We start from the raw sequence: 26,104 nt of genomic DNA, 5'->3' as shown, positions 1-26,104 counted from the left end.
TTTAGGTGTCTGATTGTCAGGGCTCAGGGTGGACCCTGCTGAGTTACAGCCAGTTTTTACTGTCTTGGTCTGAAACTCACTGAGATGGGAGCAATGTTCTTCCCCCATGGATTAAGCACTGCAACATATTGCAGTATTTTAATTCATTGAAGCAAATTTGGCTGTGGAGGGCCACACAGTTCTGCTGGGACTCCCATGTGAGCACTCTATGGAGCTCCTCAGGCCTGCTTGTAGATGGCAGTAAGTCAGAACTGCTCATAGCCTACAAACATCTCTTTGGGGTTTGATAAACTGGTGCCTTAGGTGCACTGCTGAAGTCCATGTGTTCAGCTCACACCTGAAGTGTGAAGGATGCTGGTGAGTGCGGAAGCCTTACTTCTCACCCTGTCCAGCCCTCCAGAGTGTTGAATCTGACTCTTCATAGCTCAGGACCTGATAGCACAGGACCCGAACCCAGCCAGGCACGTGGGTTCAAGCTTTCTCTGAGGTAGCAGCAGTGGGGCTGCAAACGGGGAACCGAAACCAAACATCTCAACCAAACAACTTCATACACAAACCATCTCCTTTTATTATCAACTTCAGGGTTTATTAATTTATCAAACCAGGCCAAAGTGATGCAACAAGTACATAAATAAGTACTGTAACAGACATACATCCCGTGAAGAGAATGAAAAACATGACACTGTGTATTTTGTTGTCTTAAGTGACCAGAAACTGGAAAAATGCAACACTGCATTTTACTAAATGATGCTTATGGGTTGTTTTTTTTCCTGCTTTTCCTAAACGCATGTTTATTATAAAATAAATACACAACCTGCATTCTGCCTGCCCTGTCACACGTACAAAAAGCAGGTTGCCTTCTTCTTAAAAGAAAGAAAATACAAACACTGTACATTCCCACTTCGTGTTTTTTCACCAGCTGCTGCTACAGACGATGCCCGTGAGGTGAGAAACCAACTGCTGGCCTTCCCACCAGACTGCTACAGTTCCTTAGAACCTCTTCCTCACAGTGTCTTCCCAAAGCAATGATCAGGTTCACTCATGACTTACTAGAATATTTATAATGAAATTTTACACTTCTGCAGCACATTTTAACCCATGTAGATGAAACGTGCAGTCGGTGCTGCTGGTGCCAAACAGTTACACTGCAGCAGCCTCTGGCACTGCGAGGTCTCAGGATGTCAGTCAGGATACACTGCACCCCTTTCAAAGAGCAGGACAGGATTTATGGAGGCGGAGGCTCCATGGGGTCCGGTGGAAGGTGGTGGGGCAGTTCACTTAGCTCTCCTTTTAACACATTGATACAGCACTGGCAATGGCGGGTGCCAGCTCAGCCTGTGGAGTGAGGCTGCCGGGCCCCGCTGGGGGAGCTAGGGGGCTGCCCCGGACCGGAGCCGGCCGGTTCCCGCCGGTTCCAGCGGCCCCACAGCGGGGCTGGAGGAGCCGCACGGAGGTGGATTTAGGGAAGGGCAGAGCGCTGCTGGGCAGTGAGGGGAGAGTGTGATGAACAGCCTCGGAACACCGAGGCTGGGCAGGAAGAGGGAGCTGAGAGTCCCCGGTGGCCATGGAGGCACCTTGGAGGATCTCCCTGCAGCCCATGGAGGCTTGGCAAGAGACTCCCCACTGATACCAGGTGAGAGTGTTTCGTTCTTGCAATCCATGCATTTGCTGTTGGAGCTCCTTTTTTAGTGTTTTCCTATTCTGCAGTGTTACCTTCCTGTTATGTTGAGTGCTTGGTAGGGAGGAAAGTATTCCTAAATATCATCTGTTCTGCCCAGGCCTAGGGACATTGGGGTAGTTATATACAGGCAGGATTGCTAAGGAACTGAGATCACCACATATCTCCTCATTCCCTTCAGCTTTTCCTTCCCCTTCATGTCTGTTCTCCTCACCTGCTCCTTGCTGGGAAGCCCTGCGTTAGCTGCAGGCCTGCACTGCAGAGGGAGGTTGCTGGGCTTTGCTGCTTGAGACAGGGATCCCCTCAGGATGGGGCAGCTGTGCCTGAAAGGGGCTGTCCCACACCTTCATCCCTTTGGATGTGGGTACACCCTGGGTGCTGGCACTGGCAGGGTGACAAACCTCAAAATCCTTGCCGTCACTGTTGATTTCATTCCCTGTGAAGACCCAGGCCCTGGGTCAGACCATTTCCATAAAGCTTTGTTTCCTAGTGTGTGCTTGAACAGCAGTATTCCCATCTGCTTGTGGGGTAGAAAATGGGAGCACAAGCAGGCAGACTCACTTGCTTCTCAGCATGGCAGACACGAGGCAGTGCAGATGAGAGGCACCTTTCTTACACGCACTGCAGGCATGCTACGCTGCATTAAACAGATTTGTTTTTCACAAAGGTAAGAGTCTCCACAGAGCTGCTGTGTTCCGAAGGGCTGCTGTAGCTGTTTGGTGTTTGTCATGGGAAAAAGCTGTCCTTGAAGTGTGTGAGAATAGAGGTCACCCCTGGCTAAATGCAGCAGATTCAGTCTGTAGCAGATCAGAACCAATAAATTAAGCACTGTGGAAACTTTGAAGGATATACTAATCGGGAGGTTTAACCTGCTAGGTGTTTTGAAAGTACTCCAAGTACTTCACCACCTTCTGCCATGTCACTTTAGAAGGCAGTTTATCAGCCAAGCCTGTGTGTTAATAGGGCCCAGAAGAATGAAGTTGTTAGGGCTGTGATAGGGAGCTGACACTTCACATTTTTATAGAGAAGTAGGTGGAGGAAACAGTGAAAACCACTTAAAAGTGAACATTTGCTCAAATTGCTACAAAAATACAGTGATTGCCACTAACACCTGCTGTTCAGTTTATGGACTGACTCTGCTCAACTACAAGACATCATCCCAAAGGCAGGTTGCTTAGGAGTTTGTTAGTTTAAATCTGGGTTTTTTATGTCTCCAACGCAAGTATTGTATCACTTGTATTTTTCTCCACTACTAAAAGAATCCATGAGTCATTTCAACACCAGAAATGGTATAAATTCAGCACAGGCAATACTGCTCTCCATAGCTCCTGCACATTTATTAGGTGTCTTTCTTTTCATTAGTTTGAATAAGTTGCCAAATAATAATAATAATAAAAATGTTCTGTTTTCTCTTTTTAACTTGTAAAGAAATGCAACTCCGGGAGAGTACAGTCTCTCTTTCTCCTTCCCCCACCAGTAACACAGAGCCTCCTAGTCTTTTGGAGGAGATATTTAAACGGTTGACACAGACCACTACACATAAAGCAGCAAATTTGCTGTGCATGATGTGAATAATTACTGCATTATAGTTTTGGTTTTTAGGGCAACTGTTGACTTAAGCAAAATAAGCCTGCAGTCCAGCTGCAGATCCCAAGTTTTCATAAGTTTTCTTGTGTTTTTCCCTCCAGTGCTGTCTCCCTTAACAGTGACCCTTTTCAGACTTCTCAAGGTACAAAACCTTTACCAGATCCTCGAGCTCAGTCCTGCACACTCTGTTTTCACACATTTGGCTGATTTGAGCTTCTCCCTCACTAAATATTTTCCACTGGCCTGAAAAGAAAAACACAAAGGAGACAGATACTTAGAAAAGGGCACGGGGATCTTCGAAGACATTTACAAGCACTCTGCAGACCAGCTGATTCACAGTGGTCAAAGAGAGAATGTCCAGTCCTCCCAAGGAAAATATTCAAAGTATCTTACAATATTCCATGCAAAATAACTTTGTTAAAAATAATAAACAAATAGTGCCTTAAGTTGATCTATTTATTCAACTCTTTAGGATGTTTGATACTCTGCTTTATGACAGAGTGATGTGAGGATTTAACTCTGAAGATAAACCAAAATATTTGGAAGTTGGGAAGCAGCAAGTCCAAGTGTTTTATGCACTGTGTGAATTCTGCCTACCCGTGTGTAATGCAGACTATGTTTACTGGATATTCATATTTCTGTATACTTTTTTGTAATGTGAATAGGAGTGCCCGTTGTCCTGGTAACTACAATACTGTGGTGGTATAGACAACAATGACAAGCTTATGGAAGGCTGACAGCAAAAATTAGGAAACGTTTTACATGAAAAGGGGTCTGCTTCTCACTAAGCCTGTATTATGAAGAGTATATGATTCCTGGGAAAAAGACTTCTTTACCTGATTAGAGACCTCAGCAAAAATGACAACTTGTAATGCAAAAGCACTGGGAACTAAAAATGCCTCTGCCTTCATTCAGCTATCAAATTAGGTGTCATATCCCAAGTTGGATAAAATACAAGAGAGAAATTGAATCAAGAGTGACAAAAGCATTACATGTCCTTTCAATAAACAGATTTTAATAATGAAGATACTGTTAAGAACATAGGACAGGCTTGCTTCAAACACAACATACATGTATATTGGAGAACTCTTTAAAACATCTCTGATTTTTTTCCCTTCTGAATGACTTTGTAAAAAAATTGGGGTAACTTGAATTGTTACTTAAATCCAAATTGTGCTGCTGTGCTGATGTCAGTCATGTTTCAGCCTTTTGGCATTATGGGCAGAAAGCAACTTATTTATATTTTAACAAAATACAGGAGACTAAGACAGCATGAACATGAATTACTGCTGTATGTACCTATATGTTATATTGCTGTATTTTCATTATTTAAATCTAAACTTACAAACATTGGAGCCATGTTCTGGAGGAAAATTTGGTACATCTGTTTGTGTTGAGTAAAAGAGAATGTTTTTCGAGGCTATGTTTATAGGAGAATAGACACATGAAGAGGTCAGAATTTTACTTACTAGGGGTTGTCCTTGTTATCTGCTTGAAGTAAGGAAGTTCTTCAAATTCTCTCTTGGACACTTTTTCAACATAGAAGTGACGCAGAATGCCTTCAGCAAAGACATGAGAAGTGCATGTTACTGGAAGTGTGCCTGTTGTTCTAAACCTGGGTTGTTGTCCTGCCTATATGTAGAATTACTGCCATGTTGAGCCGCTCTTGAGAAATAATCCTTACCAATTACATGGATTTTCAGCCTATTCTTTATTCTGTTTGCCACCCCCTTGTTTTTTTGCTACTCCTCTGTAAATCCTTCTGTGGATTTATGATTGCAGAGAGTTTGTGAGGGGTGTGAGCATTAGCCAGTTCTTTTCCAACACAGCTGAACCCCTCCTTATTATGAGTAAATGTAAGATGACAGCAGAAGCCAAAATCCCAGCATCTTTGAGAAAACCAGCATCATTTTGCAGTCAGATACCATTCTGCCTGTGATGAGCTAGCAGGCAACATCACTGTCAAATCATCACAAGGCTTTGTGGCTTCTAGAACACACAGTTATTAACCATCTGATCATCTGACTTCTTTTCCTCTCACACTTTGGGTTTGGCTTTATGCTTTAAAGTACATTTTAGAGATGTATTGTTTCCATGTAAAGGTCTATACGAGAGCTTCCTATGAGGATCACATGCTTTCTGCTTCAAGTAGATTAAGTAGACCGGCTCTGCAGGAGGCAGAAGGGAATTTTTATTGTACTAAAAGTTCAGGATTTGCAGAATTTGGGCTTCTGAATGGTTTTCGGTTTTGTTCTAATTACCAGTTAGTCTAGTAAAAGATGCTGCTTCCATCCTTATACAGGTTTTGTCCATATTCTAGACCATCACTAAGGCATCAGATAAGGCAGACTGATTTTAATGCAAAGCTTTTTGGTCCATCCTAAATAAGAACCTCTTGGCACGTGGTTTGAACCCTGCTATCCATTTCTTTGCAGTAAATTACACAGGGTATTTTTGACAACCTGTTTGTCACTGTGCTTTTGCTCCCAATGAAGGGTAGGAGTCTGCACAGCTAAAGCTTTGTTATGTTATTAATGGGTTTTGTACAGCAGAACTTGAGGTTGTTGGAAGTGGCTGTAACTGCAGTATCCTGAATAGCCAGAACAGTCTCAGGATGCTTCAACTTGTCCTGGGAAATTAATGGAGTATGATACACTCTTTAAAGAAAGAACTTGCTTAGCTCACCTTTTCTAATTGTCCACACATGTATTTCTATTTGAGATGGCTTTTCAGTTTCTACTGCAATTTTTCTGATGGTTTCTCCTTCCTCTGTGAAAACGGATTCATAGACGGGAAATGTCTCCTTCCCACAGAAGTAATCTTTGTTGTCAAAGGTTTGACTTGGTACTTCTTCTGTTTAAAAAAAGCCCAAAACACATAACTCAGTTATAATCAAGTCCCCCAGAACTTACTTGACAAGCAGGAAATGAGCTGTGTAAAACCACGTGGTCTGTGAGACTCCTCACAATTTTTGGACCTGTTGTCCACTTTTCAAGCATATTTGAAATAATGGAGGAAGTCTCAGAGGCAATCGAATAACTAAATGAAAACTGAAGAGACCCACATTAATGTTTTGCTGAGGAAAAGGGCAGGTAGAACCTACATGGTTTGCGTTCTGCTTGGCCAGTGCAAGCCTGTGCTAGCCACAGTGCACGTTATCTCCTGCTCACCTGGTAAAGTCGTAGAGCATAAGGAGGAATTGTAATTGTTCTGTTGGTAACTGGGAGCTGGACAGGAATATAAGAGAAATTATGCAACTTAGACACTCAGACTGCAGTTTGTGGGAAAACCTGACAATGAATACTTCTCCACACAGAGCAGACAGACTGCAGGAAGAGGTTCAGCTTTCTTAAAGAGCAGCACATAGAATCACAAAGAAAAAGACAGTAACTTTCTTTTTGTGGTTAAGTTTTCTATTAAAGCCAGGTTTCGCTGACCATTCTCATAGCAAATAAGCCAGTTAAAAGCTATGATTCACAAATATCCAAAAGATCTAGATACACATCTCCTGCCTGCCTCCTGCCACTGCATTGTGCTCTTCCCCAGTAAGCAAAGAAAATGGGAAGTGTGCATTCTCTGAAGGATTTCTATACACGACAGAACAACTCATTTCCTCAGAGCATTTCCATCCAGTGTATCACTAAACAAACATAGAAATGAGCCATACAAATGAGGAAAGTTTAAAGGCACCAAAGGGAACTGGACACTCCTTTATCACTTGTGTCATATGGAATGTGGCTGGTAGACCATCAGCAGGTTTATATTAGCAGATTTTTCACAAGTTGTAAGCACTGATTTTAGTAAGTAATGTCTACATAAGTTCAGTCATTAATGCAGCATAGAAACAATGCGAAATCTATGATAAGTTAGTATTTATTTTAAGGATTAAGTTGACAGCAACCAATTTCTAATTGGGAGTTTTGAATCCTTCTGGTACATTTTAACAAGCAGAAAGGATAATGATCCCCATGCAAATTTATAAGCTAGAAAAAATGATGTGAAGATTCTGTGGGCACTGCAGTGGAAGAAGGATGGGAGAGTCTTTAGACAATAATGGACTTTCTGTGTACCTCTCTGTAATAGTCTCTTCAGAAATGGGCATCAGGGAATTGTGCTACCACTGGAAAGAAAGGCAGGGACTGATCAGAACAAATGTGCCTTCCACAGCAAGCCCCCTGTTTGAGGAGCAGCAGCTCTGCCTGTCTCACACTGAGACCTTTGCACACACATGAGAACAGTGGGCACTGCTATCGCTGTTTGCATCAGATCTTATTGTGACCAGAAGGCTTGAGCCAAGCCCCTTAACATGCACAGCAAAAAGGTGGTCTGTGATCAACTTTGTTTTACCTGGACAGACTTTACAGCATTTTCCTTCTACTTTCTGAGGGTATTTGCAGGGATATTGTTCTGGACAGTGAATTTTCTTACATTCTTGTTTGGTGATGTTGCAGGTGCACAACACACACTCTACGATTCCGAAGGCTCGGAGATTAGGATGCCAAGATTCACCATGTGAATACGTTTTGCCATTTGAAACACACACTACAAAAGAAGAGAAAAGGAAAAAAAAGTACAACTGGAAAAGGTACATTCCTTGGCTATGTCTCTATGAATATTCATTTGATTCATTCACATTTGTTTAAAGCAGGGTCTCTATACATCATTTGTTAGTGTCTCTTGCCTATTTCTCTGGTTGCTGACTTTGAGTTTTGCTGCTTTAAATGAGTCTGGGCCTATTGCAACCCTTTTCGGAGCAGTTTTGCCTTGATTCCACCCCTGCTGACACTAGTGTTCATCACCATTTTGAGGAGAACAGTGAAAGTGGCTGAATCAAGTATTTGAGTAGCTCCTCTCCAGTGCACACATTTCAGTTGTGCATCATTAACCTGCTTACAAAGCTCATTCCTCCTTCCCCTCCTAATCTCAGTCACCACACAGGACACAGCCTGCCACATTGGTTCTGGCTTCTAGAATTGAATCTGCAGATGACAGGATCATGACATTTCATACTGAGTCACCTGTACAGCTTTTCTAGCCATTAACTCAACATGGCTTCTGTAGAGAGAGCCATGCTGTCAGCAGTATGAGTTAATACAACCCTTCATTGCTTTTGCATGAGAGTTCCTGCCACACAACACACAGACCAACATAAGGGAATGTTGCAAAATAAAGTTATATATCCTTTATGGAAATATATGTGTCTTTACGTATATAGAGATTTCACTTTTGGAATCACAAGAAGACACTAACATAAAAGGATTTATATGGTACTGAAATTTCATCCCAATAGCATCTAAGCACCTCAGAATATTTATTCATCAGTGCCCTTGAGAGACAGAGAAATACAGCTGACACCAGGAGAGTGGAAAAATCCATGCTTGGTGGAAGGCAGTTTGGGTCACCCGGCAGTTAATGGGAATTATATCACTTTACACCATGTTTGCATTTGTCCTATAAACCTTACTTGTTTCTTTTTCAATATTTTATAAACACAAAGAAAAATGCAAACTAATCCTAACAAGGTGAAAGAAAGGGCACTGCCTCATTTCTAAAAGCAACTGAAGTGAAGCTGGGATATGTTGTAAATATTTCCAATTCTTCTAATATGCCATCATTTCTATTAATGCTTTTATTTGTAAAATGTGTTCCTATTTTGCCTGTAACTTTCAAAAGCAATTTAATTTTTATCTGTAATCTGAAATTTACATCTAACTGGTAACAGATGTGACCAACTGGCTTAAACTTTACTGAGTTACTGAGATTTATGAGGAGTATTTCTTGCGATGTATTGTCTTTCATGGGGTTATGCTATCATTTGGCTTACAATTTGCTACTTTTTAACTCTTTCTTAAGACATGTCTTTGTTTAGAGATAGGAAACAGTTTAGTTTCTCAAATAAAAGCAAATAGAAGTGTTATCTGTATACTAAGAACATGGAAGAAAAATACATAACTGAGAAAATTGGTAAGTACTCAGCTGCTTAGCAGGCCTCTTACATGCTTTAATACTATATTATTAGTTATATTTCTGCTGATGTAGATATTTTTTCCCCAGCTTCTCCAGATCGTTTATGGACATAAAGGTTTCATCATTTCACCCTCACAGGGTGATTTTGACATTGTGTCCATATGTATTCTCTCTGGTTTAGGGTTTCTTTAGCACATCTCAGGTGGCAGATGAAGCTTCCAGTAGAAGCCAGAATATGGCAAATAACTTCTAATTCTCTGATGCCCTGTCTTCAGTGCTCTTCATGTTTGGAATGATAAATCTGTATCCATATAACGGCACAGTATTGGCTTGTCAGGAGAGTCGTTGTGTGTTTATTAGCTTGTTGAAATGCATCTCAAGGGGCATGTGCATTAATTAATAAAACACTTCTTAATTGCACAAGGACAAAAGAAAATACATGGTCAGCATTTCTGTTCCCAGCTTGGGCATTTCTCAGGCACTTTCCAGGCAGTGAGTGTCTGAAGTTGTGGCAGTTCCTATATACTGCACCCAGAAATATGCTGTTCATCTGTATGCTCTTTATTTGCCAAAACAAATCAGTTAGAAAGTGCTTTGATGATGTCTTCATGTGTGAATTACACGTCAAAGATACTGCACTGCACAGAGATTCCTGCTCCTAGACTCAGCGTAAAACACTGGCATGATCTGAATGTTTTTTCATGCTTGTTCAGGTGGATAATAAAGATCCTATGGCCAACATTCCTTCTGTTAGTTAATACCTTAAAAGATTAGTTGGCCCTAATACAAGGACCTTTAACTCTTTGTGGGTAGTTTCTCAGTGCACACTGACTGGTATTTGTGGATAGATGCTCTTCTGAACATGTGTTTTTACAGCTATTTCTTTTATGGTTTCTTAGGCCTGTTCCTGCAGACCTCTGTTCGCTGAGGGGCACCACTGTGGGAACTGAGCATCCCACCCTTTTTATTGTACAAAACCTCCTGTCCCGCTAACTGTTGAATTGACATCTTCCCTCTATTTTTGTCCTTGTAATGCAGCGGGAATATGGTTCAGTCATGTTTGGATGAGGTTTGCCATAGGGGCTCAAAGGTCTGCTGTCCCCATAATGTAATATGTCCTATATTGTCTTATCAGGAGGCACTAAAGGATTCTTAAGAGTGAGATTGATTATCTTGGTTAATTTTGCCTCTTTACAGCTCAGGCGTCCAGTACAGGCTAATTACCTACTCTGCCTCTAGTATTAGTCTTGGAGGATGCAAAGAGCCCCTTGCATCCCACTGTCTCAGACAAGTAGCTTAATGGGTGGGAAGTCATGCAACTGCCTTTCTTGAGAATAATTTGCTAAGCCTTGGAAGCAGAAAATCTCTTGATTCTATGGCACAACTTTATGGTCTGCGATTTATGGGCCAGTTCAAACATACACTGCTTACAGCCAGTAAAGTTACAAAATAAGAGATGGTGTAAAGAAAATAGGACAAATAATTTCCTGCTGGGAAGTCAGTTTGTGAACAAGTTAATGAATCTGAAGGTATTGTGGTGTCCTGTATGGCACAAAGTACGCACTTCCCTGGTAGCCACTGCCCAATCCTATGAGATATTTCAGGGAGCAACACAAGCCTTTGCAGAGTGAAATGCACTGCTGTCTGGAGGCACAACTGGTCTCAGTCAAGAGCTGATTTCATATCCTTAATAGCTTACTGCTTTCTGCCTTCCTGATTTGTGTTGGGTCTGTGCAAATTGCCACTGTATATCCTGCTGTATATTTTGAGAACTCTTTCTGGGCTACAGGTTCCTGACCCAGAGTAATACCATAAAAAGTAATAGTCTTTACCTCGTCCGTGCTTGTGCTTGTTGTTGATGACAATCTGTACTATTGTTCCTGAAGCTTGTTGGGGATCTGGGAGGACTCCACGGTTACTCCTGGCATTGGGAAAGCGTGGAATGTTGACTACCTGCCTTGCAGAGCTGGGTGACAGGTCATAGTGGGAGCGATGATATGAGTGTCTCTGTTTAAGAGACAGAAAGACAGCAGAAAAGTAAATGTCTTATTCCAGTGATCATGGGGAAAGCTGCTGCACTAGAAGCTTAATACAGATGAGTGTTGCTGCTATCATCAAATATCATTCACACATATGCGGTTGTAACTCATCTCATAGACTGTATATGTCAGTGTAGGTGTCTTATATAAGTTGGTCATCTGAAGTCCTAAATTGAATCAATGGACAGAGAGGCAGTTTTAGAACCTGACCTGTTGTGGAACTCTATATCATGAGGGGATGAATCACAGCCCAGGAGTCCTATTTCACTCCATGTGTTAAAAATGATGTTCAGAATTAGATGCCTACTTTACTAATGTCTATGCTAAGATTAGATAAGAAGAATTATAAGTCTGTCTAGTTTTCCTCATCACAATTACTTTCTACTGGGTCTCCAGAGGCAGGACACGTCCAGAGTGACTGTCCAGCTTTGTTTGCTTGCAGCTTTGAACTCTGATGCAAGGCCAGTGTTAGGCTTGCACAGACTGAGCAAGGATCTGTCTTACAGACTGGGAAGTCTCATTTTATTTGCAAAGAACAGTAGGAGCAGTAATAGTAATGTGCAGTGTGTTTTCTAGAACAAACCCAATGGTTGTTTTCAGAAAATTATTTTCCAAAATACCCATGGGCATAAAAGAATAGTGTATTTTACAGCAGTTATTTTACAAGGCATGATTCTTCTCACTAGTCCAAAGACCTGTTAGTTCATGTATTTAGGTAATGCGCCTAATGCTTAAAAGCACTTCACATTATCTCCAAATGCTGTTACAAAAATCATCTCTTGAGAAGTAAGCTGTTAATGGATACTCTTAGCCCCACGGGCAATGAAGCACCTAAAGTAAATATATACATGTGTAAATGCCAACTGGGAAGTAAGTTTTTGCAATTATGATTTAAAAGTGATGCCTGCATCGTGAACAAAATGCTGCAGAGTTTTATTCTGTATAGAGCATATACAACAAAGACAAAATCCAGAGCCTGCAGGAGCTCATGGGGGTTTATAATTCAGCATTATTCCTGAAGGCTGAGTCTATTAAGGGATTTGCAGAAGTGCAAGAAACCTATTTTGGGCTAGATTCAGAGAGGCCAGGATGAAGCAGTAGACATGTTACCATCCTTTTCTATTCTTTCCCCATGTACTGATGCACAAAGCACAGCAAGAATCTGTCTTTAAGTTGTAGGTCACACTTACAGCTTCCCTGTTGGCCGGCTGCCGGAAGATATCCCCGTCGGAATGTTCCCATGATAATTCTCCATCTCCTGTGTGTGAAGCAGAGCAGGAGCAGTTAGGGGGTAACTGAGCTACATCTTGGGAGATACTCAGGGGAAAAGTCTCATTCATTTAACGTGGATTAATTTAAGAATTCATTTAGAGTGGAGGCAGCATCAGGGTGTAGAAGGGTCAGTCTTTAGTCTGACTTCATTGTACTAGATTCTGCAAAGACCAAAAGGAAGATCTCTTCCCAAACACCATGCAAACTCAGGATGAAGATTTACTATCGGATTTATGTGGCTTAACAAGACACTGTGTGCAAGGTGACTTCCAGCAACTATTTGCCATTGTCATCTCAGGCAAAGGTGAGAGACCTTTTTGAAGCCTTGATTAACCTCCTTCTGGGAATGCAACTTTATATCATCAGTGCATACTCCTCTTGTTTCAATTTAGGAACACAAAGGTAGCAGTGTTCCCCTGCTGACATTTCCCAGTGGTTTAATTTCCCAACATGCTTCGGATTGTAAGTACATGGGAAACTTGCAGATTGTGTCCTGAGGGCCAGTGCTGGTGCACAGACATGGTCCTGGCAGGGGAAAGAGTAAATTCAGGGCCTGTCCTTCTGTCATTATGCTTGAACTTACCTCTGCAAACTGGACAGCAGGACTCCGGAATGGAAACTGGGAATGAGCAAGTTAATCTGGGACAAGTCTTCAGCCCACAGTACACATTTCCTTCCTGCCAGCAGAACACAAGAATTTAGGAGGAGTCATTGATTTGCCTGGTACTGTGTACATTTTTTATGGATGTGCTTAAATCCGGTATGTGTGTTTCCATAAATGCCACTCGAGTATGCACAAGCAGAGTATCAGCCCAATGAAATGTCTGAATAGCTTTGTTAGAATTTGTTGTCACACAGAGGAAGATCCCTTTCTTTAAACAGTGCAGAGGAAAGTGTGTGGGGAGATCAACTGCGATTACTGTAGGCTGAAAATGTACCTGACATGGTTGGTACCAAATCACCCAGTGTAAATTCTTCCCCCTGCTCTCCTTCAGCTGCATTTTCCCAAAGAAGAGGAGGAAAAGCTCAGCATTAACTAAAAGTTTTGAAGTCTTTTCAGTGCTTGGCCTGTTAAATTTGTAGTTAATGTAGAATATGATGATTTGATCAGAGGAGGTCAGAGTTGCCAATACTTAATACAGAAGAGCCGGCTGGATTGAGAGGGATGTTTTGGTTCAGACACCGGCTCTGAGTCGTCCCTGGGTTACTGTTCAAACATACAGGATTTGAACTGGTGACATCTTGGCTCTGTGCCCCAGTGCCATTTGACTGAGCTGTCCACTCCCAGCCTGTGGGGCTCTAGTTATCAGTGCAGTCCAGATGAATTCAGTTTCAGGCATTGGCTTAGCACTGCGTTTTCCAGTTGGGTTGAAGTGAGATGTACTATCTATGCCAAGTAGCAGTATTTTACCTGCTGCCTCTGCACTGTAGGCTCACTTAGGGCAGATGCTCGACAGGGTAAGCTTTGTGCACAGTGTTTGAGTAAGAGGTAGCCTGGCATTTACCAGGTACTGCAGGCTGGCTCTGAACACTATGAGTTTCAGCATTAATTCTCAGCTCCCAGCCTTTGCTGTGTATTGCTTGTATTTCAGTGTCATGTCTTCTAGAAAGGAGAAATGAAGCACAGAGCAGGGCTCTGTTGAGCCGTGTTACTTACTGAGCAGCTGCACTGGGCACACTGGTTTGCTTGCCTGTTTTGGAAAAGTCCCTCTGCCACAAACATTTCACCATGATGGTAGGTGGTGCCATTGTATTCACAGGATTTCCCAGTGATTTTGCTGCTTACTGAGAACAGGGAGTCTTCTGGAAACAACAGGAAAGGAACAGTTCATACAGATATCCTTGACAACTGGCAATATCACATATACAGGGGAGGAAAAGCTTCCGTTCTCCCTCATTTCTCTTTATTATGGAAGGACAAGTTTTGTCATGCTACGAAGTGTAAGTGATATTCTCATGCTGCTGTTTTGCTGCATGTTAATAATTCACACTTTGAATTGACTGTCCCAGTTTATCTTAGGATGCTGATGATCAGCTGCAAATGCGCTGTTTATCCAGTGTGTCTTGTGCTGCTGTATTTTCTCTTGCCCTGCCTGCTGTAGCACTAGGTATTAGGATAAATGGTGCAGTTATGTGCCCACTTGTTATACATGGCTTTTTCATGCTTTGATGTTGAGGGCATGAGGTCCTGTATACAGTATCCCACTGTCACTAGCACAGTCCTTGTTTTCCCCTTCTTAGTACTGGTATCATTTTGTTAATGATTTGTGAAGTTGTAGCCTGTAGAAGACTTAATTGCAGGTTAGCAGGATATGCCATAGGACATGCATCATTCCATGCCATCCACAGGCTCAAACCTTCTGGAGGAGCACGGTCCTGGTGAGGAAACTGTCAAGACAAAACCATGGACTACACAAGTGCTTGTTCCTAGTGGCTTTCACAATTCATTGCTGCTGTTTTCAAAATGGGCAAAACCTTTCAAAGGCAGACTTCAAAAGCCACCCAAAAGCTGTTTGTTCTCTGATATGCATTTTAATGTCAGGTGTGCAAATGAGTGCATTTGGTTTGCAGAACTCAGTGCATATGACAAAGTGCACAAGATGGCAGTGGCAATTCAACCCTGAAACTTCCTGTTCCAACTCAAGATCATATCAAGGTCTGCACCACATGGGCTAAATTTTCTTCTAAGACATAAAGCTTTCCATACCTTGTATTAAAACATCCCCTAGATTGTTTAACTATTAGCAGTTGACAAACTGTGCAAAGGGATTATACCTCACCTATGCAATGTAAGTCACTTGACACCTATTGGGCAGCGAATCTGGCACTATACATTTACATTCACATGAATTTAGCATCTCAGCACGGGAAAAGATATTTTGAACAAGAGCTCCATGGAAGTAACAGTGGAGTGTTTGTTCTCTGGAGCCTGAATCACTGCAGATTTCTAGGAATGCAGCTGAAATTTCATTCAGTGGGGTTAGGTTTTCATGTAAAAGAAACCTGACCTGAAAACTCAGGTTTTGCTGTAGTCCCTTTCATTATCTAGCAGATAAACCTGGGGAGATTTTGTGTGAACTGTGCCATGACAGCATGCACATTTTTCAGCTGGGAGCTCAAGTGAAAGAGCAGTTTTCTGCTGGCATGCACTGGCATTAAACACTGACATTCAGTTTTCCATAAAAGCATATATTTAGTTACATGGGCCCGTCAAATACTAATAATATTCTGAATGTCAAATCTGGCTGTGGAACATACATGTGCTACAGTATTTGAGAGTCTGTGGGTCAGCAAAGAATGTTCTGCAGGAGAATTGCAGGAGAATTTAGCCACTTAGGCATCCATGCCTGACATTTCATTTCTCTTCAAGAGAAAGTCATGGTATTTGCACTCCTCCTTTTGGAAGCACTAAATACATCATTATTTCAGTGCAATCAATGATACTTTTCCAGAATCTTACAACTAGTACAGAGCTTTGACACCACCTGTGCTTGGCATAAGAATGCAGTGCTTTGTGGCGCTGGCTGTATGGTTTGTTAGTAACATGCATTCGTGGATGGCAGGGTGTGTGCACTCATCAACACATATCCTTTGACAGGCATCGGCAAAAGGTTCAAGTGGCAAGTTCAGTGACTGTCCCATCAGGCCCAAATACTGGAAAACATGAATAAAGAGGCACTTCTCAGGACTGTGCTTATGTCACCATAGTGTCTTGGGCTTTCGCAGAGTCACCTCATTGGAAGCAGAAAGAGAGACTGCCAAACCCTTAGTTACCTCCTTGCCCTCTGGGCAACTGGAAGAGCAGCAAGACTGGAAAGAAATGTAAACGGAAGGAGAATACAGTGGTTCTTGTCTGGATGCGAGGCCCTGTTCATGCAGCCTCTGCAGAACATGGCTGTGCCCATGTGGGATGCCAGTCCTAAAGCAATGTTTGGCTTGTGGTCTGACATTTGCAGAGACCAGTACCTGAATGAGTCATTGTGACTCTTCAGAGCATTGAATGAAGAGAATACTGCAGGTTTACCTTGGTATATGCCACATTGCTCAGTTCATTAAGAAATCACCAAATGCCTTTAAACTGTGGCTTTTATATAAGGGAAGGAGGATGGTGAAACTCTTATTGCTTGAAAAATGACAGTGGGAAGTTGCAGTAGGTAGTTGTTTTCATCTATATTTCTTTTAAGTCGATCGTGGAAGTTGGGCCTGTAACAGCTAGATCATGAAATGCAGCTCAAAATGCATGGACACCTGCCTATCTTTGGAATTTGGGATAAAATTCTATTACTATTTTGAAATCTTATTTTATTAAATAATTCTAAGAAAAGTCAGTTTCATTACAGGGAATAAGACCGTGGTTAAGGTCCTGTGCTGCGTATACCTGTGCATATGATTATCCTTTAGTATATTAAATGAATGGGCCTATTTGGGTTCATAAAAGAAGGTTTAGAAGAAGTTTTCAGCTCAAGACCATATTACTGTTATTGAAAAAAAATACATATATTCATATATCAGAAACAGCATATGGAGATCATGACGGATCCTCTGCAAACACAGCTTCTGTCAGAAGCTGCAAGGAAGCTCTGTTTATATTGTATGTCTAAATATAACTTCTGTCTGGTGCAGTTTCTCTGTCTTTGCCAGTGTGTGACTGACTTGCTACAACTAGGCCTTGCCTTGGTTTCTTTTCTAGTGCTCTTTAAATCATGGCTAATTAGAGGAGCTCAGACTCTCTCCTGATATCATATTCTCCTGTAGAAGGTGAAATTAGAGTCATTGTAGATTGTTTTAATAAGTGCCAGGTTTGAACTTTCAAAAGTCTTGGCATTAATGTTGCTATCAGCATGCATTATCCTGTGCCTTAGTTAAGATACGTTAGAATGCAATTAATGAACTGCAAATATACTCCTTTGCTCAAAGCTGTATTTGTGAACCTTGATTCCTAATCAAGAGTGTTCCCAAAGCTTTAGCTGGCATTTTAATGGTGCTGACTAACATTGCTTTAATTAGCTGCCTCTGGAAAGCACCAGGCAATCCATCTGTGTGAATCCTGTAATTAACTGGGTTCAATCTGAGCTCTTCTTTGTGGCATTCACAGCGTGTCAGTGGAAGCAGTATAAAACGGAGAGGGTAAAGATGTTATGGCATCAGTTGTAAAGGAAGTATCTTTCTTTCTGTGCTTGGCATTTATGCTCTGAGGGCTCAGACTTCTGTATAGAGGTTGACAGGCCATGCTTGTATTTGCCTGAAATTTCAGTGCCATCAAGATAAGACCATGAGTTAGCGATATGGATAGCACTGATTTATTTCAAACATTAACATTAGGTAATGGCAGGGGGATAAGATGTGCAAGTTAGGCTTCACATGACTTGATATGAACTTATCCTGTGAGTAGCTTTAAACCTTGAACCTGGCTGAAGAAATCTTTCAGGTTTTACAAGCAGGCAGCAGAACAGAACTGGCTGACAAATGGATCAGCTTCAAAATAATTGCTTTTTAAAAAGCAAAAGGAGACTATGGTAACTATGCTTGAATTCTTATATCCAGGCACTCCTCTCTTCCAAACATGGGATTCTGTCCAGCTTCTGCTCTCTACCTAGGCTGTTTTTCACTGGCATGCCATACACACAAGGTAAATCCTAGCCTCGGAGAAGCCAATGGAAAGGTTGCCTTCAGGATTTAGCCTAGGGACTTGCTTGAACACTGTTCAAGATGGATGGTGGTAATAGGAGGAACTGTTGATCTGTAAAACAAGATTTGTATCAGTTCAGATCTGTAGTACAGCCTGATGGAAAGGCTCACTGTGACCTAGAACTGCATGCAGGTGTGGTTCACGAGTTCCTACAGTCTATTTGACAGGGGGTGTGAAGAAACAGTATAGCAAAAGTTTGCCATGAAGGGATGTTAACTTAGTGTGAAGTGCAGCATTAATGCTTTTCTGACAGGCTGACAGAGTTAGGTATTGATTTGATAAACCATGGACATTTATTAGAAATGTTGTGAAGCTGGAAGCTGCTCCGATCACACATTTTTCATGGGAAGCTGCCTGTGACTTGACATTTCCAAGGACCAAGGTTTGAGGGCATCCATACTATGTGCACTCACCAGGGCTTTCTGGTTTTGGGAGCTTTCCAGTCTCCTGGGACAAACAGGTGCTGGGTCACATGGATTACAGTTTGGGAAACACCATCTTTTAGCATTTTCTTGTTACAACTCTGTTCCTTCTTGAAGTGTTATAAAAGCTTTATTCTTAGCTGCTTTACCCCTACTTTCCTATGTAGCAGAAGAGCATCAGTTATCTGCAACCAGTCCCTGGAATAGCTTAGACAAATTCCATGGGCAGCTCCTAATGTGTAAAACCAGGTAGCTTCTGTGAAAGTATATATGTGCAAAGAGAATGAAAAGCAGTAACTGGGTATGAGCAAAGCAGCCTTTGGGAAATGTGAAGTGACTTACTTTAGGAAGAGCTTTAGGATCCAGGCGTTAATATAGTCAATTAAGTCTTCAACTGGATCATAGAATCATAGAATAGTTAGGGTTGGAAAGGACTTTAAGATCATCAAGTTCCAACCCTCCTGCCATGGGCAGGGACACCCCGCTCTAAACCATATTACCCAAAGCCTCGTCCAACCTAGCCTTGAACACTGCCAGGGATGAAGCATTCACAACCTCTCTGTACAACCTATTCCAGTGCCTCACCACCCTAACAGGAAAGAATTTCCTCCTTATATCCAATCTAAACTTCCCCTGTTTCAGTTTGAACCCGTTACCCCTTGTCCTACCACTACAGTCCCTAATGAAGAGTCCCTCCCCAGCATCCCTATAGGCCCCCTTCAGATACTAGAAGGCTGCTCTGAGGTCTCCATGCAGCCTTCTCTTCTCCAGGCTGAACAGCCCCAACTTTCTCAGCCTGTCTTCATATGGGAGGTGCTCCAGCCCCTGATCATCCTCGTGCCCTCCTCTGGACTTGTTCCAACAGTTCCATGTCCTTTTTATGTTGAGGACACCAGAACTGCACACAATGCTCCAAGTGAGGTCTCACGAGAGCAGAGTAGAGGGGCAGGATCACCTCCTTCGACCTGCTGGTCACGCTCCTTTTGATGCAGCCCAGGATACGGTTGCTTTCTGGGCTGCAAGCGCACACTGAAGCCGGCTCATGTTCATTTTCTCATCGACCAGCACCCCCAAGTCCTTCTCCACAGGGCTGCTCTGAATCTCTTCTCTATCCTTCTGGATAAAGGCAGGAGGTGCTCATACAGTTGCTAACAAACAGTTTTGGGACACTAACTGCCAAAATAACCTTAGAATCAGGACAGTTATGGCATGATGAGCAGTAAAGTATTTATAATGTGACATCTGACCTTCAAGACAAGAAAAACAGTTGCTTATTGGGTGGTCTTCGACATCGTGGACAAGGAGACCAAGCATCCAAGAGTCATTATGCTCAGTTTTACTGATCTGCATCCAGTAATAGGTTGAAGTGGAGATTGAGTGTCCTCCTGTAATGGAGACTGGACAGACTGGAAGAGGAAGGTGGGCAGGCAGAGCTCATGCTGCTGCTACATCTCAGCATCTCAGGAAATGTCTGTGGGATTTTACTGCATCTCCATGAGATACTTTCTTGCACAATATTCTGTCCATACTTGTTAGTACTTAACACTCTCACTACTGCTTATTTTAGTATCAGAACATCTGGCAAAGATCACTGTTTTAAAAAACCTACAGACTCTTGGCTTGCTGACTTAGGAACTATTTTTAAACTGCAACATTCAGAATCACCTTGTGTCATTACTGAAGAAGACAGGCTCTAACAGCAAGCAGAAACGCTCAGCCTGGCATGGGCTTTGCAGTTTGTCTGGTTTATTAACCACCCTTATAAAAACAATCAAGTGCTAAACAATATGAAATGAATCATGAGGACTAATGTCTTAAGAAACTTCCCATACGGGGAACTGTTTTGCAGATAGTCTCTGGTCTTTTGTAAGTAAAGATGATAGATTATGCTTTCAATCCAGAGAGGATTTTATGAAACACGTTTTCTGAATCAACACAGAGCATAAGCATGTACAGACCAAGAGACTAATCTTCAGTTTGGATTGGGTTTGGATCCTTATTTACTAGACAAGCAGTTAACTAACTCTGGGGCAACCACTTGCACTGGCATCTCTCCTGAATATTCACCTGTATTCCCAGTGAGTTTTGCTACTTACTGAAAACAATTGGGAGAGTCAGTTTAGTTGTAACAGGTAGTTCAAAGCTCTCTAGGTTGTCTCCTAGTGCAGGAAACTGTTGTTGGACACCAGCTACCCGGTCATCTCACACACTGCTTCTGTACAGAAATCAGGTCACCCCAAGTTGTAACGTATCATCATGTGAGGCTGTATTATTGCCTTGACATTTAAAATGGACATAAGAGTTGCAGGCTAACTATTAGAAGCAACACATAAAGAGCAATTACGAAGGTCAAAATAATCCACACTTCTTTGAAATATGCGAACATGATGAGTATGAGAGTACTTCCCTCTGTTTTGCTCACTGAAAATGTTATGAAAGCTGAATCAGCACAGGTACACACTGTCCAACACAAGCAGGCAGCACAGAGCAAGCGGATCTAATCACTTCCAAATTCGCTTTGCAAGGGGACCTGGGCTGAACTCCTCTCTCCAACTTTAAAGCAGGATGTTCCTCTTCCTGTTTCTGCAACAGACGCTGTGACAGCTAGATAAGCATGTATAGATGTGAGGTGTTGTAGAGCTGCTCTGATTAGGAGTATCTCAACTCGCCTCCTTTCACCTCAGCAATCAGAGCACTGAGAAGTTGTAGTGAGTCCTGTGACCCCTGCTACCTTGGTGTCCGTGTTCCAGTGGGTTCAGCCAAAGCTCTTCCCAGTCCTGGAGAAATCTAAGTGCTAGTAACATTCCAAGCAAAAGATAAAGAAGCCTACCTCCAGGCAGAAATCCTCCATGTTAGGCCTTTCCCTCTATTACACATATATAAGAAACAGCTATTCAGTATGAGACACGTATTTGGAGTGGAGGAATAAATATGTGTTGATAATCTGATCCTTACAAATTCAAACCAGAGCAGCCTAAGAGTTAAAGAGGTGAGAAAAGCATCTTGCAGAAAGAGATTATGCAGCTTGCTAGAGGGTGGCAGAGATCTTGATCATAGTTATGTTGAATAAATCTGGAACAACTCTGTTGATTGAACTAACCTCGCTGTTAGTGTTCAAACCAAACTCTGTTTTCAAAAGAGATTTTTAAAATAAGGATTCTTTTAAAAAAGGTCCTTATGTTTATATGGAAAAAAGATCACATAAATTATACTTTTTCTATTTATGCAGTGCGTTTCATGAACAAATAGCAGTGCTTTATATAACACAGAGCACTTGACTATTTTCCTGCAGTTCCAGTGACACTAAAGTACAGTAACAGCAGTAGGTCTGTTTTGTACTTGGAGATTCAATTAATGATCATATTTTGGCCACCTTAGCATGAGTTTGCCATGCTGGGGCTACGTGGTAAGAGGGGCCAAAGGCAGAGGGGATAAAGAAAACAGCAAAGCCAGGGAATCTCTGTATTACAGGAAGCAAGGGATATTGTGGGACAAGTGTCATGGTGACCTGGGATAACTCATAAGGCTTTTCCCAGAAGTTTACCAAACTTTTTTGTGGAGGCCTCTTTCATACATGTGCCTCAGAAAGGCAGGAAACCTGTCAGCACCATCACCTCCGTTATTACATATTCCTGACCTGCTCCCAGGACAGCTTCAGGACTGAACCAACTGAGTGTCATCAACCTGTGGTGGGACAAACTGCTCTTGTAAACTGGTTGCTGCAAGGGCAAAGGCACCAGCTGCTGAGAGAGTTAATGATCTTACCCTGTCAAGAGTTGTTAAGAGGGGTGAAACACAAATAATCTGCTTCATGACCAGAACTAAATCCTGATTCGTCTTACAGTTGGACTTGATGATCCTAAAGGTCTTTTCCAACCTACTTAATTCTATGATCATCTCATGAGAATACAGGAACCAGAGACAGAGAAAACCTATAATACTGTTTCAGTGCAAGGTTATCTCCTAGAGATCACCAAGTATTATTTTAAATAACCTTTGTGGCTAAAGGTCACTGAGGGATTACAGTACAGCATAAAAAAGCAAATGGATTTTTTTCCTATTGAAAATTCCTTTGCTTAATTTCTTTCCCCTACTTCTGTTTCTGCTCTCCATGAATGTGTCACCTCAAGGTCTGAAGTCCGTTGAACTACATAGATTTGGAGCCTGGCCCAAACACCTACTCTGTGTGGTACAGCATAAAGGCAGTTTCCTCTTTCATCTTCTGTGTCATATTTCAACCATACTCCTCAACATTTCTAGGGAAGGGACTATATCACAGTCAGTAACTGCATCTGTTTTCATAGAAGGCTGAGTGCAAAACCTAGCCAAGCTAATAGAAATCTGTTGATTGACTCCAGTAAACTATGGATCAACCCTCAGTCCATCTACATTCTGCCTTCTCTCCCTCAGTCATGCATCACAGTCCAACTTATGAATCTGTGATTTAAAGAATCATAGATGATGTGTGAAGGTCCCTTTAAAAAACAACAGAAACAGTGCAAGGATGTTGTTTCTAAAGCAGTGGCTGAGGCTGACAGTAAATTTGGATTGAAAAGTTGTGCACCATCCAAAAACTGCAAACACAAGCTCTGAACAAAATCCGTATGTTCCTCTCCGAGGTGCAGGTGTCAAAAATAATAAGCCACAAAATGCTTTACATTAAAATAACTTCAAGGGCCAGGTTAAGCTTTAAAAACGCCAGGGTAATTCAGAGGTAATCACAACAGCCAAAGTGCATGAAACCCATTGCTTGAAGGAACTAGTAGCACCTTATCTAGACACTATGAGCTTTCAGACAGATTCAAGGCAAAGATGTAGTTTCAGTTTAAACATTCGGTTGTTTTTTAGCTTTCTTGGGCTAAAGTCAAGCTCTTCACATTATTTTAATATATTTTTCTGCAGCTTAATTTCCTGTGTTTTCTTTTATAGTGGCATAAAAAATTGCCCAGCAACTCTGAAGGAGTCATAAAACACTTTCTAGGTTGCTCCATTTTAATTCCTGCTCTAAGGTTGAATTATTATATGAATCTACCAATCATTTTCCCAGCCAACAAAACAAATTGAGTAAAGCTTTGGTGCACTTTGAGTCTTCCCTGAAGCATCTCTGAAGCCCTTGGAAGTCATCTTGGAAAACTTCTGAGCAGCCTATCCTATCCTGTCATGTGAGTCCAAGGAATGGAAGTTCTAAGTTTGTCATCCATGTGGGAAGATGTGTATTTTTTCAGTGCATTTTTATCTGCAGATCATTTGCAGATAGATTGTTTGAGTTTTTATGGTCAGAAAAGCAGAATGGAAGCAGGTGATGACCTGAGTCTGGTTTGCCAAACATTCCTTATGAAGCTGGTAACAAAGGCAAATCATAAACCAAAAGGAATTATCTGAGCACACATCAGTAGGAAAAAAAATAAGACTTTTCCCAAGAATCCCTCTATCATTATATTTCCAAATCAAATTTACTTCCAAATAAACCATTTATTTGCACTATTTAACAGCTACTCATTGTTGGGACTATACAAAACCCAGAACATTTTACTAATCTCTAGTGCTGTGTAACATTTGGCGAGTCTTTCATGTTCCAGATATGAGTATCCACCTTGTTTGTAGATGTGAAGTAACCATAAAAAAAGCACAGCTCTGTAATTCTGTGGTACCTCCACAGGAACCAGATGCAGACTGGAAAAAACTGAAGCTTGCTCTTATCAATAGACACTAGCAAGTAGTTCTGTAGTTATTACTGTCAGCTGCTGGGTATGTTGTTACACCATCTCCTGCACTGTGACTGCTGAGAGCTTGAGAGCTTGGCTCACAGGTTATTTTCAATCTCGTTTAATTTGCTCAAAGGCTTGACTGTATTGGAGGCTGAAATCAGCCTGACTGGGAGGAAGTGGCAAAAGCACCCCACTGTGAGTGGTCCAGAGGCTACATGCTTCCTCGGCATAGACTACCTCAGCAGAGGGTGCTTCAAAGACCCAAAAGGGTACCTATGGGCTTTTGGTATTGCTGCTTTGGAGACAGAGGAAACCAAGCAGCAGTCCACCTTGCCTGGTCTCTCAGAGGATCCTTCTGTTGTGGGGTTGATGAAGGTCGAAGAACAACTGCCAATCGTGACTATAACACTGCACCAGCAGCAATATCGCATCAACCGAGACTCCCTGATTCCCATCCAAGTACTAACCTAGCCCAACCCTGCTTCCTCCTGGCTTCCCATCTTCCCAGGCAGAGCATGAGACTCAGAGAGTCTGAGAAGTGCAGAGGTGGGCAGTGAAGGGTGCTGGGCCTGCAGGGAGTGAGCAGCATGGCTTAGAGGTCTCCAGAGAAGCAGACACTGAGGTAAAGAACAGGGGAAGTTAGGGGTGAACACTGAAAGGGAGCTGAGTATGCAGAATTTCTTCCGTGAACTGAGGCTCATGTCAGACCTGTGGTAAAGTGGGCAGGATGCTGAGAACATGACCAGTATTTCTACAATCTGAGATGTGCCTATAGCCCATACCCATACTTGTATCAGTGGACTGTTAGTTAAGTGCCAGCTGTCTATTCCTTGGTGTCAGGAAGAAAATCCTTGTAGGACTCATTCCTGAGGTGGTTAAGAACTTGTTATACACCGTGCATCACTCCTGAGGCTTGTGCTGCTCTTGATTTTCTTTCATCTGAACATTTCTGCCAAGATTCAACCATTCTCAATCAATGATTTACACAGTGACTATCCTCCACCATCCCTTAATCCCTGCTGCCCAGAGTGCCGTGTGTCATGGCACAGTACTCCCATCAGCTGTGTGTAAGGGACAAAGAATTCAGTATCAAAATTACTCACAGGCTCTTGTTGTTCTCCACAAGTGATGGATTTTATAAGATTTCTCCATGATTTATCAGGTCTTTCATAAAATGACAGTTGTTATTGCTCTGTTGTGTCCATCTCCCAGAGTACATCTACGTCTTTAGGAGGCACCTTTGTAAAATGCCCTTATTTTTATTGTTGTCTCAAAATACAGCATGTGTCAACTTTCAGTAGCTATAATGTTGACTACTGTCAAGTTCAAATTTGAGTAAGAATCATGGAAGAAAGAAGTAGTTCCTGCATATCATTCTCATGAGAATCTTCCTGTGGCTTTCTTCCTTAATCCTTTCACCATTATATAAGAGAAAGGAAATCACAAGCTCAGAGATTGTTTAGACTGCTGCATGACCAATGGTCTTAAATCTTTTGATGGGATAAGATGGTAAGTGGGTGTTTTGGCAGCACAGTTCATGAAGAAATTCTACTGCCTGGGGACTTAGGCAATAGAGGGATTAACACTCAGAAAGGAAAAGTGTTTCTGTGTTTGCAGCTTGTCGGGGTTAAGAACCTTGGGAGATCTTTGATGCTAGGACAGGGATCTGATCTTTTGGACAGTGGAGAGTTCTGATGTTTCACAAGTCATATGTGAAGTCTGCATCAATCTCCAAATTCTCA

General features: G+C 42.0%; 2 protein-coding genes across 3 annotated transcripts in view; one reads left to right on the top strand and one right to left on the bottom strand.

Annotated features, from left to right (window-relative positions):
- Window positions 1–2,170: 2,170 nt before the first annotated feature.
- The window catches only part of CHRDL1 (chordin like 1), a 38,093-nt gene continuing 14,159 nt past the window's right edge, over window positions 2,171–26,104 (bottom strand). Inside the window, exons 5-12 of one of the 2 annotated variants that reach the window (XM_061361894.1) lie at window positions 14,201–14,343; window positions 13,127–13,220; window positions 12,462–12,529; window positions 11,065–11,239; window positions 7,613–7,807; window positions 5,951–6,118; window positions 4,735–4,824; window positions 2,171–3,508 (exon numbers count right to left, since the gene is read on the bottom strand). In XM_061361894.1, coding sequence (XP_061217878.1) covers window positions 3,378–3,508; window positions 4,735–4,824; window positions 5,951–6,118; window positions 7,613–7,807; window positions 11,065–11,239; window positions 12,462–12,529; window positions 13,127–13,220; window positions 14,201–14,343 — 1,064 coding nt within the window. In that variant the 3' untranslated portion in view covers window positions 2,171–3,377. Of the gene's footprint in view, window positions 3,509–4,734; window positions 4,825–5,950; window positions 6,119–7,612; window positions 7,808–11,064; window positions 11,240–12,461; window positions 12,530–13,126; window positions 13,221–14,200; window positions 14,347–26,104 lie in introns of both variants that reach the window. The other variant, XM_061361893.1, reaches the window with a different exon arrangement.
- The window catches only part of PAK3 (p21 (RAC1) activated kinase 3), a 171,611-nt gene continuing 153,332 nt past the window's right edge, over window positions 7,826–26,104 (top strand). The window contains exon 1 of the mRNA XM_061361891.1: window positions 7,826–7,850. The gene's annotated coding sequence lies outside the window, so the exon portion shown is untranslated. The remainder of the gene's footprint in view (window positions 7,851–26,104) is intronic.

Source organism: Neopsephotus bourkii, unplaced genomic scaffold, assembly GCF_033783945.1.
Source record: "Neopsephotus bourkii isolate Nb327-2 ecotype Australia unplaced genomic scaffold, CSIRO-AGI_Nbou_v1 NB_1067, whole genome shotgun sequence".
NCBI classification, from domain to species: Eukaryota; Metazoa; Chordata; class Aves; order Psittaciformes; family Psittacidae; genus Neopsephotus; species Neopsephotus bourkii.
Note: the sequence above shows the minus strand (reverse complement) of the source record. Positions and strands in the feature narration are given on the sequence as shown.